This window comes from Mixophyes fleayi, chromosome 3, assembly GCF_038048845.1.
Source record: "Mixophyes fleayi isolate aMixFle1 chromosome 3, aMixFle1.hap1, whole genome shotgun sequence".
Classification (NCBI taxonomy): Eukaryota; Metazoa; Chordata; class Amphibia; order Anura; family Limnodynastidae; genus Mixophyes; species Mixophyes fleayi.
Genome location: NC_134404.1, coordinates 136,437,913 through 136,455,772, shown reverse-complemented (window position 1 = coordinate 136,455,772; position 17,860 = coordinate 136,437,913). Strand labels below are relative to the sequence as shown.

General features: G+C 41.8%; 1 protein-coding gene across 2 annotated transcripts in view; it reads left to right on the top strand.

The window, feature by feature from the left end:
- LOC142144041 (cytochrome P450 2J5-like) overlaps positions 1 to 17,860 on the top strand; it is a 39,795-nt gene that overhangs the window by 16,099 nt on the left and 5,836 nt on the right. The window contains exons 7-8 of one of the 2 annotated variants that reach the window (XM_075202402.1): positions 15,032 to 15,219; positions 15,809 to 15,950. In XM_075202402.1, the coding sequence (XP_075058503.1) occupies positions 15,032 to 15,219; positions 15,809 to 15,950 (330 nt within the window). The remainder of the gene's footprint in view (positions 1 to 15,031; positions 15,220 to 15,808; positions 15,951 to 17,860) is intronic. The other variant, XM_075202403.1, reaches the window with a different exon arrangement.

Below are 17,860 nucleotides of genomic sequence, written 5' to 3'. Positions count from 1 at the left end.
TATTCCTAAGTAATATCAAATAGTCAAAAAAACACTAAAAGCTAACAACATGTGTAGTTGTATATTCTGTTTGTGTTGGTTTAAAACATGTTATGCCTGTGTATCTCTCTATACTTAAATATTTCACTCTATCAAATAGCTAATTTTATATCTATATGTATATCTGCAGCAGAAATTATAACAGGTGGCAGAAATTTAAAAGAACGCCAAATTGAAAGGGAACCGGAGACATGCCTGTGGTAAACCCATGGCGTCTTTGGACCTGACACCTCTGGAGCACACAGACTTGGCCTGCATGATGACCAACAACAGAACAGACACCATCAACTAATTAACATCAGCTCATACTACATACATTATCTTGTCTAAATACTTTAAGAAATAAAGTAGATACACTATTAAATACATTGTAATAGTCTTTGATGTCATCAAGTGCTAATCCTTTACCAAGTGAGGCAAAAATGTAAAACATTTATATGTAAATTTTCTTTTTAATATATAATACCTTCTAAACATATCATACAGTAATGTAGCTATTATGCCTTTAACACAACAACAAATCTGTACAGTTTAATATGCCTTTTCTGTGATTATCCCTTGAAACACACAATTAAAATGGTTAGATTTGTAAAGTTAGCACAAAGGCACAAAATGGAAGCTTGCCTTTTATGGCTATTTCAATGGTACAAAGAGAGAGTAGACAAAAAAAGAAGAAAAACAGAAATAAAAAAGGAAGAAAGATATACAGCAGCATTCTAATTTTTGACAGATTTTTATATCCACAAAAACAATATAGATGTCTCTTCCTGTTAAGAGCCACGGCTGCCGCGGGCATCGCCGTGACTCACTGCACCTCTCTCTGACATCCCGGCCGTCTCCATGAGGACCGGGACGTCACTTCCGCGAATTCAGGGCAACGGGCGGAACCCAAAATGAATTCTGTGGCGCCCCGGCAATCTGAGTAGCCGAGCGCAAGCGCAGGGTCCCTCACAGCCTGTAGGCTGAATAATAGTCTTAGTTTATTTATTAGCCTGCACTTGAGTATGGTTTCAGGACAAAGCTCTGATTGGCTGGTGGTTGTATTTAAGGCAGGGAGGGCTTAGCCTCCCTGCCGGTTATAGCGTCTCAGTCCTGTACTGTGCTGACCTGCTCAGTTATTATCCAAATAAGTTATTCCTACCATCCTTCCTCCTAACCCGCTCTCCCCTCCCTCCTCCCGTCCCCTCTTCTCTCCTTTACATCATCTGGCCCCCTTTGTACCTGGGTCTTGTTCACCCTCCCTTAGGATGTAAGCTCATTCGAGCAGGGCCCTCTTCCCTCCTGTGTCCTTACCTACTCTTCTGCATCAACCTGCTTGGAGCTTCCGAAGTTTTGGTATTTTTGTTTACTGCTCAGTAATATTTTACCCTGTACTGTCTATTGTTTGTGCATTGTACGGCGCTGCGGAACTCTTGTGGCGCCTAACAAATAAAGGATAATAATAATAATAATTCCTTCGTGTACTATTCACTTATCTCATATATCTCACTGAATACCAAGCCATGCGCTTCAGACACAGTATCATTCATTCATGCATACCAGCTGAAGTTATTGTAATTAATTAAGCTTACTGGGGCCAGAAAACCTGTAATATAATCTTAGCTACCATAAGGTGTGTTGCTCTCCCTTAAACTTAAAGTTCTATCTCACATATTGTTCAGACCCTCTCACAAATCATAGACATGCCAACTAGGTTTCCCTTAATGCTTTTTCAAGGCAGACATCTGAGGAGTCTCAGGATCACCTTTTTTCTATCCTATCATAGCCAATCAGAACAATCCACATGAAGCTTCCCATTTTGGATCAATGGGATGGCTTTTTTAATAAATCTTTTACTATAACCTCTATTTTGAAGTTGTTATCTTACTTGAAGATATGCAATTCTGAACAATTCCTATTTGTTCTTAAAAATTTGCCTTTGGGAATGTTTTAGGCAGCACGGTGACTAAGTGGTTAGCAATTCTGCATCACAGTGCTGGGGTCATGAGTTCATTTCCCATCCTTGGCCTTATCTGTGTGGAGTTTGTATGTTCTCCCCGTGTTTGCGTGGGTTTCCTCCGGGTGCTCCGGTTTCCTCCCACACTCCAAAAACATACTAGTAGGTTAATTGGCTGCTATCAAAACTAACCCTAGTCTATGTCTGTCTGTGTGTGTGTGTATGTTAGGGAATTTAGACTGTAAGCTCCAATGGGGCAGGGACTGATGTGAATGAGTTCTCTGTACAGCGCTGCAGAATCAGTGGCGCTATATAAATAAAGGGTGATGATGATGATAATATTTTTCAAAGTTGTTGGAAAGTGCGAATTTGAACAGTGTAATATGCATTTGTTGCTGTCTGTTTGCGATACATATCTGTCAGTATTCTACCTCCTCGATCTCTCTTAATTGTGAGATTCAAAAAATGTATCTGATTTTTGCTCATTTCAATAGTTACTCTTAGATTGCATTCATTATCATTAAGAAGATTCATAAAGTCAATAAATAAATCTTTACTTTCATAGTATAACTAGGGATGAGCGGGCTCGGATTATCGCAATCCGAACACCCCCGAACAGTGCGGATCCGAGCCCGATCCGAGCACTGTTCGGGTATTCCCGCTGATTGCAGAACTGAAAACGAGGCTTAACGTCAGGATCGCGCCGTTGGATCTCGCGAGATCCGGATTCTTTATATTCCCCGCTTGCCGCCGCCATCTTCACTCGAGCATTGATCAGGGAAGAGGGAGGGTGTGTTAGGTGTCCTCTGTCCTGCTCTTTCTTTCTCGTGGTGCTGTGCTGTGCTGTGTCCTGCTCAGTCCAGTGGTGCTGTGTCCAGTGCTCTGTCCTGCTGAGTTCAGTGGTGCTGTGTCCTGTGCTCTGTCCTGCTGAGTTCAGTGGTGCTGTTTCCTGTGCTCTGTCCTGCTGAGTCCAGTGGTGCTGTGTCCTGTGCTCTGTCCTGCTGAGTCCAGTGGTGCTGTGTCCTGTGCTCTGTCCTGCTGAGTCCAGTGGTGCTGTGTCCTGTGCTCTGTCCTGCTCAGTGCATTGGTGCTGTGTCCTGTGCTCTGTCCTGCTAAGTCCAATTGTACTGCAATATAGCTACGTTCACTGTTCCTGCAGTATATAAGTCCATTGGTACTGCAATATAACTATGTTCACTGTTCCTGCAGTATATAAGTCCAGTGGTACTGCAATATAACTACGTTCACTGTTCCTGCAGTATATAAGTCCAGTGGTACTGCAATATAACTACGTTCACTGTTCCTGCAGTATATAAGTCCAGTGGTACTGCAATCTAACTACGTTCACTGTTCCTGCAGTATATAAGTCCATTGGTACTGCAATATATAACTACGTTCACTGTTCCTGCAGTATATAAGTCCAGTGGTACTGCAATATAACTACGTTCACTGTTCCTGCAGTATATAAGTCCAGTGGTACTGCAATATAACTACGTTCACTGTTCCTGCAGTATATAAGTCCATTGGTACTGCAATATAAAACTACGTTCACTGTTCCTGCAGTATATAAGTCCAGTGGTACTGCAATCTAACTACGTTCACTGTTCCTGCAGTATATAAGTCCAGTGGTACTGCAATCTAACTACGTTCACTGTTCCTGCAGTATATAAGTCCATTGGTACTGCAATATAACTACGTTCACTTTTCCTGCAGTATATAGGTCCAGCGGTACTGCAATCTAACTACGTTCACTGTTCCTGCAGTATATAAGTCCATTGGTACTGCAATATAGCTACGTTCACTGTTCCTGCAGTATATAAGTCCATTGGTACTGCAATATAACTACGTTCACTGTTCCAGCAGTATATAAGTCCAGTGGTACTGCAATCTAACTACGTTCACTGTTCCTGCAGTATATAAGTCCAGTGGTACTGCAATCTAACTACGTTCACTGTTCCTGCAGTATATAAGTCCATTGGTACTGCAATCTAACTGCGTTCACTGTTCCTGCAGTATATAAGTCCATTGGTACTGCAATATAGCTACGTTCACTGTTCCTGCAGTATATAAGTCCATTGGTACTGCAATATAACTATGTTCACTGTTCCTGCAGTATATAAGTCCAGTGGTACTGCAATATAACTACGTTCACTGTTCCTGCAGTATATAAGTCCAGTGGTACTGCAATATAACTACGTTCACTGTTCCTGCAGTATATAAGTCCATTGGTACTGCAATATAAAACTACGTTCACTGTTCCTGCAGTATATAAGTCCAGTGGTACTGCAATCTAACTACGTTCACTGTTCCTGCAGTATATAAGTCCAGTGGTACTGCAATCTAACTACGTTCACTGTTCCTGCAGTATATAAGTCCATTGGTACTGCAATATAACTACGTTCACTTTTCCTGCAGTATATAGGTCCAGCGGTACTGCAATCTAACTACGTTCACTGTTCCTGCAGTATATAAGTCCATTGGTACTGCAATATAGCTACGTTCACTGTTCCTGCAGTATATAAGTCCATTGGTACTGCAATATAACTACGTTCACTGTTCCAGCAGTATATAAGTCCAGTGGTACTGCAATCTAACTACGTTCACTGTTCCTGCAGTATATAAGTCCAGTGGTACTGCAATCTAACTACGTTCACTGTTCCTGCAGTATATAAGTCCATTGGTACTGCAATCTAACTGCGTTCACTGTTCCTGCAGTATATAAGTCCATTGGTACTGCAATATAGCTACGTTCACTGTTCCTGCAGTATATAAGTCCATTGGTACTGCAATATAACTATGTTCACTGTTCCTGCAGTATATAAGTCCAGTGGTACTGCAATATAACTACGTTCACTGTTCCTGCAGTATATAAGTCCAGTGGTACTGCTGTATAATGGAGTACAAAAATTTGGAGGATAAAGTAGGGAAAGATCAAGAACCACTTCCTCCTAATGCTGAAGCTGCTGCCACTAGTCATGACATAGACGATGAAATGCCATCAACGTTGTCTGCCGAGGCCGATGCCCAATCTCCTAGTAGAGGGCATGTAAAATCCAAAAAGCCAAAGTTCACTAAAATTAGCAAAAAAAAGAAAATTAAAATCATCTGAGGAGAAACGTAAACTTGCCAATATGCCATTTACGACACGGAGTGGCAAGGAACGGCTTAGGCCCTGGCCCGTGTTCATGACTAGTGGTTCAGCTTCACCCAAGGATCTAAGCCCCCCTACTCCCCCCCCCTCTAAAAAATTTAAGAGAGTTAAGTTGTCATCAATAACACAGCAAACAACTCTGCCTTCTAAAGAGATGGCATCACAAATCCCCAAGGCGAGTCCAAGGGTGTTGATGGTTGCGAAGCCTGACCTTCCCATCACTGTACGGGAAGAGGTGGCTCCTTCCACCATTTGCAGCACGCCCTCTGCATATGCTGGAAGGATCACCCACAGTACAGTTAAAGATTTGGATAATGAAGGTGTCAATGTTGTACACCAGGAGGAGGATATTGATGTAGCTGGCGCTAAGGAGGAACTTGACGAGGAGGATGCTGATGTGGTTATCTTAAATGAGGCACCAGGGGGGGAAACAGTTGTTGTCCATGGGATAAAAAAGCACATTGTCATGCCTGGCCAGAAGACCAAGAAATCCACCTCTTCGGTCTGGAATTATTTCTATCCCAATCCAGACAACAAATGTATTGCCATATGTAGCTTATGTAAAGCTCAAATAAGCAGGGGTAAGGATCTTGGCCACCTAGGGACATCCTCCCTTATACGTCACCTGAAGAACCTTCATAATTCAGTGTTTAGTTCAGGAACTGTGGCTAGGACCGTCAGCAGTTCAGGAACACCTAAATCCCTTGGTCCTGTTGTATCCACACCAGCAACACCCTCCTCGTCAATTTCCTCCTCGATCTCGATTGGAGATAGTCCTGCAAGCCATGTCACCGGCATGACTGAGTCCTCTTCAATCCGGTATTCTTCCGGAGGATCCTGCAGCGCTACGCCTACTACTGCCGCTGCTGCTGCTGGTAGTCGATCATCTTCCCAGAGGGGAAGTCGTAAGACCGCTACGTCTTTCACTACAATTGACCGTTCAACAGTCGTTTGCCATGAGCACGAGGTACGACAGTAGTCATCCTATGGCAAAGCGGATAACTGCGTCCTTAACAGCTAGGTTGGTGTTAGACGTGCGTCCGGTGTCCGCCATCATTGGAGTGGGATTTAGACGGTTGATGGAGGTATTGTGTCCCCGGTACCAAATCCCGTCGAGATTCCACTTCACTAGGCAGGCGATACCCAGGATGTACAGAGAAGTACGAAAAAGTGTCCTCAGTGCTCTGAAAAATACAGTTGTACCCACTGTCCACTTAACCACTGACATGTGGACAAGTGGTTCAGGGCAAACTAAGGACTATATGACTGTGACAGCCCACTGGGTAGATGCATCGCCTTCCGCAGCAACAGCAGCAGCTGCAACAGTAGCAGCATCTCCGAAACGCCTGCTCGTTCCAAGGCAGGCAACGTTGTGTATCACCGGTTTCAGTAAGAGGCACAACGCTGACAACCTCTTAGAGAAACTGAGGGAAATCATTTTGCAGTGGCTTACCCCACTTACACTCTCCTGGGGATTTGTGGTGTCGGACAACGCCAGTAACATTGTGCGGGCATTACATATGGGCAATTTCCAACACCTGCCATGTTTTGCCCACACAATAAATTTGGTGGTGCAGCATTACCTGAAAAGTGACAGGGGTGTGCAGGATATGCTTGCGGTGGCCCGCAAAATTGCTGGATACTTTCGGCATTCTGCCACTGCCTATTGCAGACTCGAGCAACATCAGAAAAGCCTGAACCTGCCCTGCCATCACCTCAAACAAGAGGTTGTGACGCGCTGGAACTCCACCCTCTATATGCTGCAGAGGATGGAGGAGCAGCAAAAGGCCATTCAAGCCTACACAGCCACCTACGACATAGGCAAAGGAGTGGGGATCTGCCTGAGTCAAGCGCAGTGGAGACTGATTTCCGTGTTGTGCAAGGTTCTCCAGCCGTTTGAACTTGCCACATGAGAAGTCAGTTCCGACACTACCAGCTTGAGTCAGGTGATTCCCCTGATCAGGCTGTTGCAGAAGCTGCTGGAGAAAGTGAGGGAGGAGCTGGTAAACCATTGCGATTCCACAAAGCATGTAGCTCTTGTGGATGAAGCCCTTCGTACGCTTTGCCAGGATCCGAGGGTGGTCACTCTTTTACAGTCAGAGGAATACATTTTGGCCACCGTGCTTTATCCTCGGTTTAAAGCGTATGTTGTGTCTCTGTTTCCGGCGGACACAAGTCTACAGCGGTGCAAAGACCTGCTGGTCAGGAGATTGTCATCTGAAGAGGACCATGACATGCCAACAGCTCCTCCTTCATTTTCTTCCACACCTGTGGCTGCGAGGAAACAGCTGAGATTTCATAAACGACCCGCTGGCGGGGATGCAGAGAACATCTGGTCCGGACTGAAGGACCTGCCAACCATTGCAGACATGTCTACTGTCGCTGCATTGGATGTTGTCACCATTGAAAAAATGGTGGAGGATTACTTTGCTGACACCATCCAAGTAGACATGTCAGACAGTCCTTACTTTTACTGGCAGGAAAAAAAGGCAGTTTGGAAGCCCCTGTACAAACTGGCTCTATTTTACCTGAGTTGTCCCCCCTCCAGTGTGTACTCCGAAAGAGTTTTTAGTGCAGCGGGGAACCTGGTCAGTGAGCGACGAAGGAGGTTGCTTCCGCAAAATGTTGAGAAGATGATGTTCATAAAAATTAATTATCAATTCTTCAATCAAGACCAGCAATGGCCTCCAGAGACTACAGAGGGACCGGTGATTGTGGAGTCCAGCGGGGACGAATTGATAATGTGTGAGGATGAGGAAGTACACACTGAAGGGGGCGATGAAACAGAGGATGAGGATGAGGATGAGGACGACATCTTGCCTCACTAGAGCCAGTTTACTTTGTACAGGGAGAGATGAATAGCTTTTTTTGTGTGGGGGCCCAAACAAACCAATCATTTCAGCCACAGTAGTTTGGTAGGCCCTGTCGCTGAAATGATTGGTTTGTTAAAGTGTGCATGTCCTTTTTACGCAACATAAGGGTGGGTGGGAGGGCCCAAGGACAATTCCATCTTGCACTTCTTTTTTTGGCATTATGTGCTCTTTGGGGCCTAGTTTTTCAAACTGCCATCCTGTCTGCCACTGCAGTGCCACTCCTAGATGGGCCACGTGTTTGTGCCGCCCACTTGTGTGGCTTAGCTTAGTCATCCAGCTACCTCGGTGCAACCTTTTGGCCTAAAAACAATATTGTGAGGTGTGAGGTGTTCAGAATAGACTGGAAATTAGTGGAAATGAATGTTATTGAGGTTAATAATAGCGTAGGAGTGAAAAAAATCCAAAAATCTGGATTTTAGCACTTTTTATGCTTTTTTAAAAAAAAAATCAGAACCCAAAACCCAAAATCAGAACCAAAACCTTGGTGGGGTGTTTTGGCAAAACATATTCGAACCCAAAACCTCAAGGTAATCAGGACCCAAAACCCAAAACACGAAAAGTGGCCGGTGCACACCCCTAAGTATAACGAGCTATCTATGTATCGCAGCCACAATAAAATGTGGCCGGTGTACATGTCATTCTCCTCTCTAAAAACAAATTCTTTCTCCCACCATCCTAAATACAGGTTTGCGTAAGTTGGTGCACATGTATTGCCCATAGCGGTTGCTCATAGCAGATAATATTTTTCATCAAAAACAAAGTAATTTATGAAATACAATAATTTCACCAGGAATTGGCTATGGTTGTTACTTATTTCCATTGCTAGGAAATATTCCACAGCCTTGATACCAACATTATTCTTAATACTCGTATATAAGGACTCCACATCGCAAGTGGCAAGCCTTTATGGCTAATGTTAATACATCATTTTTTTTATTTATTTATTTAAAAAAAAAAGAAAAAAAGAAACTATATAGGCTACACACATGTTAAGTGTTTGCATTTTTATATGTAAAATATAAAGTGTAATGAAATCTACTAGTAAACATCTCTACATACATGATGGCAACTATTTTATAAAATATCATCATTGATGGCCAATGTGAAAAAAATATAATGGATTAACATATACATTATTTTGATAGTTTTCAATTTATCATTATGTTAGCTTTACATGCTGAGCAAGAGCGCCAGAGCGAAAATGAGGAAGGAGATAAAAACCATCCTCATCTCCTGATGGTGAACAGCTAACATAAACACTGCATATTCTGTAAGCATCAAGCAACCGTGTTGAAAAAAACTGCGATGAATATGCCAATATTTACAAGAGATGAAGGACTGCCATGTTCAGATGTTACAGGCATTGGAGGGATATTGTCTCCACTATGGTCTCAAGCATTGTACACCAGAGAGCCCCATACCATCAGGCCCCGTCGCAACAACTGCTTCCTGGGAGCCTGAGGCTGTAACACCTGCTTCCGAGGTTGTACAATCCAGTGCTCTGGTGACTTGGAGGAAGTTGCACTCTGGTGGTTCAGCCATTGGCCCAGGAGGTAAAAAAAAATAATCAATTGATGTCTGGCCTTACCTTTATTTTATTTATCACTAATTTACTTTTTAAACTCACAAAATACACTGCTTAAACATCTGTTTTCCTTCTTTTATTTTTAAACATTATTGTAACCATAACATTCATAAAGTAATTATTAATCACATATGACTTGAATGAGGCATAGGGGTCTATGTATTAAACTACCATGAGTCATTAAAACGGAGAAAACAGCCGTTTTCTCCGTAAAATGCCCATCGCAAAATGTGTGAAGGGAAATCAAAGATTTCCTCTGCCATAACATTTAACGTTTCTTAACACAGTCCCCATAGATTACTGTGGGGACTGTGAAATTCTGCAATGTCTAAAGCTTTGAAAAGCTTAGCTTTTCGCAGAAAGGTAATGTCATCTCAGAATGGTGTTACCTGTCATTTTCTATGGGATCCTGCTGAAGCCTCTCTGGCTTCACTGGATCTCTCACTGTGGGGCTAGGCTTCCGGTTACTAGTTAAACCATTTCGTAAAGGAAGGGGGACTTCACCAGGGCTCCCAGAGCAAATCTGGCACGGAACATTTCAGCCGTGCTTAAATCGCAATCATAAAATGCATTTTACAAATTGCAGCAATGCATATTGATTGACACCGCATATTTTTAATAAATAAACCTCATAGTCCTGCGAATCTGAAGGACCATCATTGATGTCGTCATCGTCCTCTTGGCAAGCATGCTCAGGCTTTTCCTCATTTGAAACCCACCCTGGATGACAATATTATGACATATCACACAAAGAGCCATGATGTCGCGTACAATGTGTGTTGCATATATAAGTGCTCAACCAGATGGGTCAATTCAATGGTATCAGGCTTTTAAAAGTCTGACTGTCCATCCTAAAACCAATCTGGTTGAGGTATGAGCGCAATTGTATGCGACCACTAGTTCTGTGTGTGAATATATCGGAGTGAGGTGGCAAGGCTGACAAAAGCATTGTCTCCTTTAAAATAAAAGGGAATAAAACAAGGTCAATCAAAAACGTATCTGTGTATAGGGCCAAAATTGTGTAAAAAGGTATTAAAACATTTTGCATTACATGCTGCAATAAATATCTTACACTATTCAACAAATTTGTAAATAACAGCAGCATTATGCAATGAAATATTTTTAGACAAGAAAATGGGCTTACAATATGCAATTATTTAAATATACCTAATAGCCACACATCTACATGCGGTCTTGCACCTCCTTGCCTTTGTGTTACTCTGAATCAAATACCCGATTGCCTGAAGGCAGAGGAATCAAGAGTGCTCCCCGGCCATATAACAACCAGGCATCGAATCTGGAGAAACACATCACATATCATCATCATCATCATTTATTTATATAGCGCCAACATATTCCATAGCGATTTACAAATGGGGACAAACACAGTAAACTAATAAACAAGCTGGGTAAAACAGTCAAAGAGGTGAGAAGGCCCTGCTCGCAAGCTTACAATCTATAGCCTGGATATTTGTTGAGTGAAAATGTTTCTTATTTCTAAAAATAGCCTAATTTCCACCAAATGGGATCATGGCTATATGTCTACCATCTACTGTCCCTAAAACATGTAGAAACCCAGCTATGGTGGGAAATTGCAGTTTTATGGGCACAAGGGACTCATCAAGAGGCAGATGCAATAGGAAACCCTGTAGTACCACCTTCAGCACACAATTAATGGTAAGCTAGGACATTCCTGCCGCAACAGTCACTGTGGTCTGGAATGACCCAGACGTACAGAAATGTAACATGGACAACTTTTTGGTCAGTGGTGGTATTGCTGTCAGGATGTTTTACAGAGGCTCTAGGTCAATCTGCACAATGTGCAGTGTCCATGATGACATGAGGTGGAAGCTGACAGCATCTGACATTTCAAAGAGTCGGGCATGTGGCCTGAAGACACGCTCCCTGGGCCAGTGACATTGTCCCAGTTGCTGGTTTCAGAGGAAACAATGTCTCTAATCCAGCTCTACTACATGTTGCTATATTTGATAAATATGGTAAAAATAAAAAGTTACCTTCTGCATAGAATAGTTTTCAGCTCACTTTGAAATTGCAAATTGAAAACAAAAATACTTACAATTCCAACAATATCCATATTGAAAACAATGTAAATTATTAAGGGTCTGTGCAGGCAAATAATACAAGTATTATATTTAATGTAATAACATATTTCATTGACATACAGTCGATTATAAGTGGTCATTTTAAAAACAAAAATAAAAAAAATGTATCAAGAGATTGAAAGAATGGAAATTAAAACATAAATTATTAATAATAATAATAATAATAATAATAATAATAATAATAATAATAATATCCCGTATTTCTAAAGTGCCACAAAGCTTCCACAGCACCATATACAGGGGGTTAGAACATACAACAAAACTACATAGGTACATACAGTTAAGAACAATGAATTCAGTTAACAGAATAAATTGCATGGCATACAAAAAACATTTAGCATAAGTCAAATCAGGGACAGATGAGGGAGAGTACAGACATGTGACATGAGTCAGAGGACTTAACCCATAAGAGCCTATATAATAAAGTGAGGGAATAATAAGAGACAAATGGAGCAAATGGGAACAATAGGCATAGCGGGTGTTAGGATTCAGAGATATGAGATAGTGTTGAGAAATAAGCACAGCCTGTAACTATCTCACCTTTTCTATTTGTCTCTCTACTGCTACTTATTCTTCAATATTCAAACACGCACTCATATCTACTATGCTCAAGAAACTATATCTTTGCCTTAACTCCCTCCAACTATTGTCCCATTTATTTCCTTCCCCTTGCTTCTAAACTACTTGAACAGCTGGTGTACAACTGCCTAACTCACTTCTCTCCTCTCACTCCCTCCTCAAGCCTCTACAACTGGGCTTCTGCTCTCTACACACTACAGAGATTGTCCACACTAAAATGACCAATGATCTACTGCCAAATCAAAAGGTCACATCTTGCTACTAATCCTTCTCAACCTCTCTGACACTTTTTAAACAGACAACTAATCTCTTCTGCTAGACACCCTTCACTCCCTTAGCTTTCACTGCATTGTTCTCTCCTGGTTCACCGCCTAACTTTCTGAATGATCAATCAGTGATTTTACTTGTTGCAAGTCCTTCCATCCACTCCTGTCTCTTGGTTATAGGCTCTGTTCTTGGCCCTCTGGTTTCTTTTTGTAACTTTTTTCTAATACAATTCATCGCCTTCCAGTACCACCTCTATTCAGATGACACCCAAATCTACCTGTCCTCCTCTCTCTCATTCTATTAACCATATTGTAACAAGTTTGTAACTTGGAGGTTAGATCCCATTGGCTTTTGGCCATTATTTGACAGAAACTGATGTTTGATAGCAAGAACTTGGAATGAGTTAGTCCAAGTTTAGAGATAGTCTTAGCAAAAGGTATGCAACACTTTGGAGAATGGTAACTGCAGGAGCTGCTCCCTATGTCCTGGCCACGATTCGCTATATAATATCAGGGTCACAGGTCCATACTTTACATATTAGGATAGACTGATCAACAGTCATGATGATAGCCCAGGAAATAATGTAACTGTCACGACTTGCACTCTGCAGCTGCTGTCTGCAGTGACTCTATTGGATTTGTTATGCTTTCCACTTGTAGTACCACTGCCCACCAAAGGGGCCACTGTGCTACTTGATTATTCTCCTTGATCACTGGGAGTGGTTTCAGCTGCATGAGGCCTATTTATACCTGCCTGCTTCAAACAGTCTGGGCCAGATCATCAGGTCATTCCTGTGAGCATTTCCATGTGCTTTGTTCCAGTCTGCATTATCAAGTTGTTTGTTCCAGTCTGCACTTCCATGTGCTTTGTTCCAGTCTGCATTATCAAGTTGTTTGTTCCAGTCTGCATTATCAAGTTGTTTGTTCCAGTCTGCATTTCCATGTGCTTTGTTCCAGTCTGCATTACCAAGTTGTCAGTTCCAGTCTGCATTACCAAGTTGTCAGTTCCAGTCTGCATTACCAAGTTGTCAGTTCCAGTCTGCATTACCAAGTTGTCAGTTCCAGTCTGCATTACCAAGTTGTCAGTTCCAGTCTGCATTACCAAGTTGTCCTCTCCAGTCTGCATCACCAAGTTGTCCTCTCCAGTCTGCATCACCAAGTTGTCCTCTCCAGTCTGCATCACCAAGTTGTCCTCTCCAGTCTGCATCACCAAGTTGTCCTCTCCAGTCTGCATCACCAAGTTGTCCTCTCCAGTCTGCATCACCAAGTTGTCCTCTCCAGTCTGCATCACCAAGTTGTCCTCTCCAGTCTGCATCACCAAGTTGTCCTCTCCAGTCTGCATCACCAAGTTGTCCTCTCCAGTCTGCATCACCAAGTTGTCCTCTCCAGTCTGCATCACCAAGTTGTCCTCTCCAGTCTGCATCACCAAGTTGTCCTCTCCAGTCTGCATCACCAAGTTGTCCTCTGCAGTCTGCATTAGCAAGTTGTCCTCTCCAGTCTGCATTACCAAGTTGTCCTCTCCAGTCTGCATTACCAAGTTGTCCTCTCCAGTCTGCATTACCAAGTTGTCCTCTCCAGTCTGCATTACCAAGTTGTCCTCTCCAGTCTGCATTACCAAGTTGTCCTCTCCAGTCTGCATTACCAAGTTGTCCTCTCCAGTCTGCATTACCAAGTTGTCCTTTCCAGTCTGCATTACCAAGTTGTCCTCTCCAGTCTGCATTACCAAGTTGTCCTCTCCAGTCTGCATTACCAAGTTCTGTTAAATTGTTGATCCCATTGAACTGTTTCTCTGTCTTCCCATTTCAGTATATCTGTGCCACAATCCGTGGTGGTTTGTTATGTGTTCTTAATAAAGCCACTTTAACCACTTACGCTCTCTCCGTGGTCATACCTGGGAAATCCTGACAGTAACTCATAATCAAGGTCACAACCAATGGTCTAACAGAAGTTAACAGTCACTCTGTACAGGTGACACACACAAAGGGAGTTCATAGATTGTAGCTAAGGGTCTGGTACACAGGTTGTAAAAATGCCACATAAGCCCAGTTCTTGCTATTTGTAAGCCAGTATATTTTTTACATTTTCTTTCTTAACAACTGTTTGTTTGTGCATGTGCCTAACAGCATTAAAAATTTATGATAATGTTTTATTGGTGCCTTCCAATAGTACTGAGTGTCTGAGACCACCTCAGAAAGTGGCCATGGTTTTGTCATATTGTGGGTGTGTTTGTGAGATTGGAGTAGGAATTTGATGGGTTGGTGTAGGGTTTGGGTGTGGCAGGGATTATTTTTGTTCTGATTTTGTCTTGTCCTGATATTACTGACAGAATACATTGTGGTGGTAACTAGAACCATGAAGCACAGGGGTGATTAGGGGAGGGGGTCAGCAAAAGTTCTGATTCAGGGCTCAGTGTTTGCAGATGCATAAAACAGTTTTATACAGAAACACAGATTCACTCATTGGCATTTTACTTTTGTAGAAAAGGTGCAAATGGAGCTGGACACTATATTTGAACCCTCTCATGTGATTTGCTATGACGACAGGAAGCAGATGCCATTCACCAATGCAGTCATCCACGAGATCCAGCGCTTCGGTAACATTGTCTCTGTCGGGGTTGTCAGGAAATGCATGAATGCAACAAAGCTGAATGGGTTCAAGGTGCCACAGGTGATACATGTTCTGTGTGTCTACACTCATGGCCTATACATTAGTTCTTACCAATATCTGCTATTTTATTTAACTGATCTTTTTTGAATTTTCTTTTAGATATTTGTTTTAAAATATTGGAACAAAAAATATGGGGCTTGAGCAACCAGTTTACATTTTCCCATCTATGCAAAGGTTTAGTAAACTATTTAAGCTTTGTCCATATAAATATATATTGACTTTATCAGTCACTATCTAGTGCAAAACTATGTCCCCGATAATAATGAGTGTTGATTTTATTCCCAATAATCCTACATACAGTAACCATTGTAGGTGTAAAAGTGGAGGACAGCTGTTTTGTTGTTTTATTAAAATATGTGCAGCAAAAGTGCTAAATATCATGAAGATTTGTGAAAAAAGTACACATAAATACAGGCAAATACATGCTCAGTAAAATCAGAACACCTACATGTGATTACATTATACACCAGATTATATTACACTGATAACCTTACAACTTTCCCACACGTTATTGTCTTTATTTACTACAATAGTCCTTACACCTGCCTTGTACTGCATGTAATAAACTGTCAATACCTCTGTTTTACAGGGAACGGTAATACTCCCAAACCTGTCTTCTGTCCTATATGACCCTGGGCACTGGAAGACACCACGAAAATTCAACCCCACACACTTCCTAGATGAGAATGGGGCATTTGTGGCCAATGAAGCTTTCTTACCGTTCTCTGCAGGTGACTTAGCTGATATAAGTAAAAGAAGTGAAGAGAAGCTCAATAGTGTACACAGGGAAGTAAGAAAGGCCCACCAGGAAAATGTAGTGCAGTAGTGCATGGCAGGTATTGCTTATTTTTTCTAAATTCCCACATTTTGGTACAATAACCACAGTAAAAATATTATTGATATGATAGGATAAAGGCTTGGGAGAGAGGATGAAAATTAAAGCCACTTTCTTCATGTTTTCTAAGCTACTAGTGTCCACTTAAAGTTTACCTGTCATTTTCCAGTACTAGCCACCATCTCGTTGTGTAACAGATATTCATGAGTTAATGGGAGGCATAACCCTTGCTTTTCTGTAGAGTGTTGCATTAGCTGTCCAACAGCTCTGTGCACATGCATGCGCCTGATAGTACCCACATGTGAGCATGTGTGGCGGACCACAGAGACAACGTGAATGCAGATCAGCATTTTGCAGCACAACCTACCAGAGCTTACAAGCATCTAATTTGCATGCATTAGCCATAGAAGTACATGAATATTACACTCTAAATTTTTTGGCAATGACCAGTTCCCACACATCTATGTCCCCTATCGCACGTAAACCAGCTCTGCATGTAAGCAGTTCTGGCCCAATGGGAGATCCAGTGAGATCTGTGTTGGTTTTCCAGAAAGTAGAAGTCCTGGGAGCCGTAGGGTACTCCTATGTCCAGGAAATAAATTGTGACTTGAACATCTCCAATCCCAAATAATCATTGTTTATTTGCCCTATAGCTAACCAGAGCAAAAAGGTTTATGGGAGACCTTAGTACTGCCAGAAACATTCTACAAATAAAGAATTGAAATGGAAACTGGTTTAGGAATAGAAAATCCTTTTGTAATGCATGTAGTGCACATACATTGAATATAAATAAGTATCAGTACTGTACTTAGCTCCTAAAACCTTAAAGCCAGACCACCTCAGATTCAAATTTCAGATTAGAAAATGAAACATGGGAATCCTAGCTGATTTTTCATTTGGTCAACTGCACATGTGAAAGATGATGTTACGAGCCAAAGCATTTTTTGTTTATTAAAAAAATTAATTCTCTCTATACTATTGAAAATGTTGGCAATAAATATTTAAAAAGATTTGATTTTTGATTGGATTCACTTCCTTAACTGTATTAACAATGACTGTTCTATTAACATAAGTGACAGTCACTGGTTTTCAATTGGCCAATGCTACAATGAAAAGCCTGACTTCATTGATGCCATCCCCAGGACGAAGTCTGTTGGATGAATCGCATTGGTTTGTGACATCAACTTACATATGCACAGTTAACCAAATGAAAACAAGACTTGGATTCCAACGATTAATTTTCTGGTCTGAATTGGAGACGTCCCGACTTGGAATCTACGTAAAGAATGCTCGCTAGAGGTCTGACAGCAGCAGCATAGCCCACTCCCTATTTTATTCTAATAACATTACTACACTATTATGTTGCCCCGTCTTTCATTTTTGTAGAATAAATATATTTTCACTTTAAAAACATAAGTCCAGTATAGCAATTCAGTAAAACAGCAAGATGCCTTGGACTTGCACCGCACTGTAAGATGCACATATAGTAGCTGATTCACCAAGGAACATATCTAATGTTTTTTGTGCATATCATACACAAAAGTAATCTGTGCGCAACTAAACCCAGCAACATTCAATTCATCTTCGTAAGCAAATGACATTTACTACAGCTTACGATTTCTGGGAGGGAACGGAGCAGGGAAGGGATGTTCTTGTGTAGTCAGTGTACAGTAAGGAAGTGCCAAACTCGAGCATACGCAGCCACATCTGATTCAAACTCTGGGCATCTCAAAGTTACTTGTTTTTCTGCCGTCTCTCTTCCTCCAGCTACAGGGCTAGTCTAAACAAACGCAAGTTGCGTAGTCA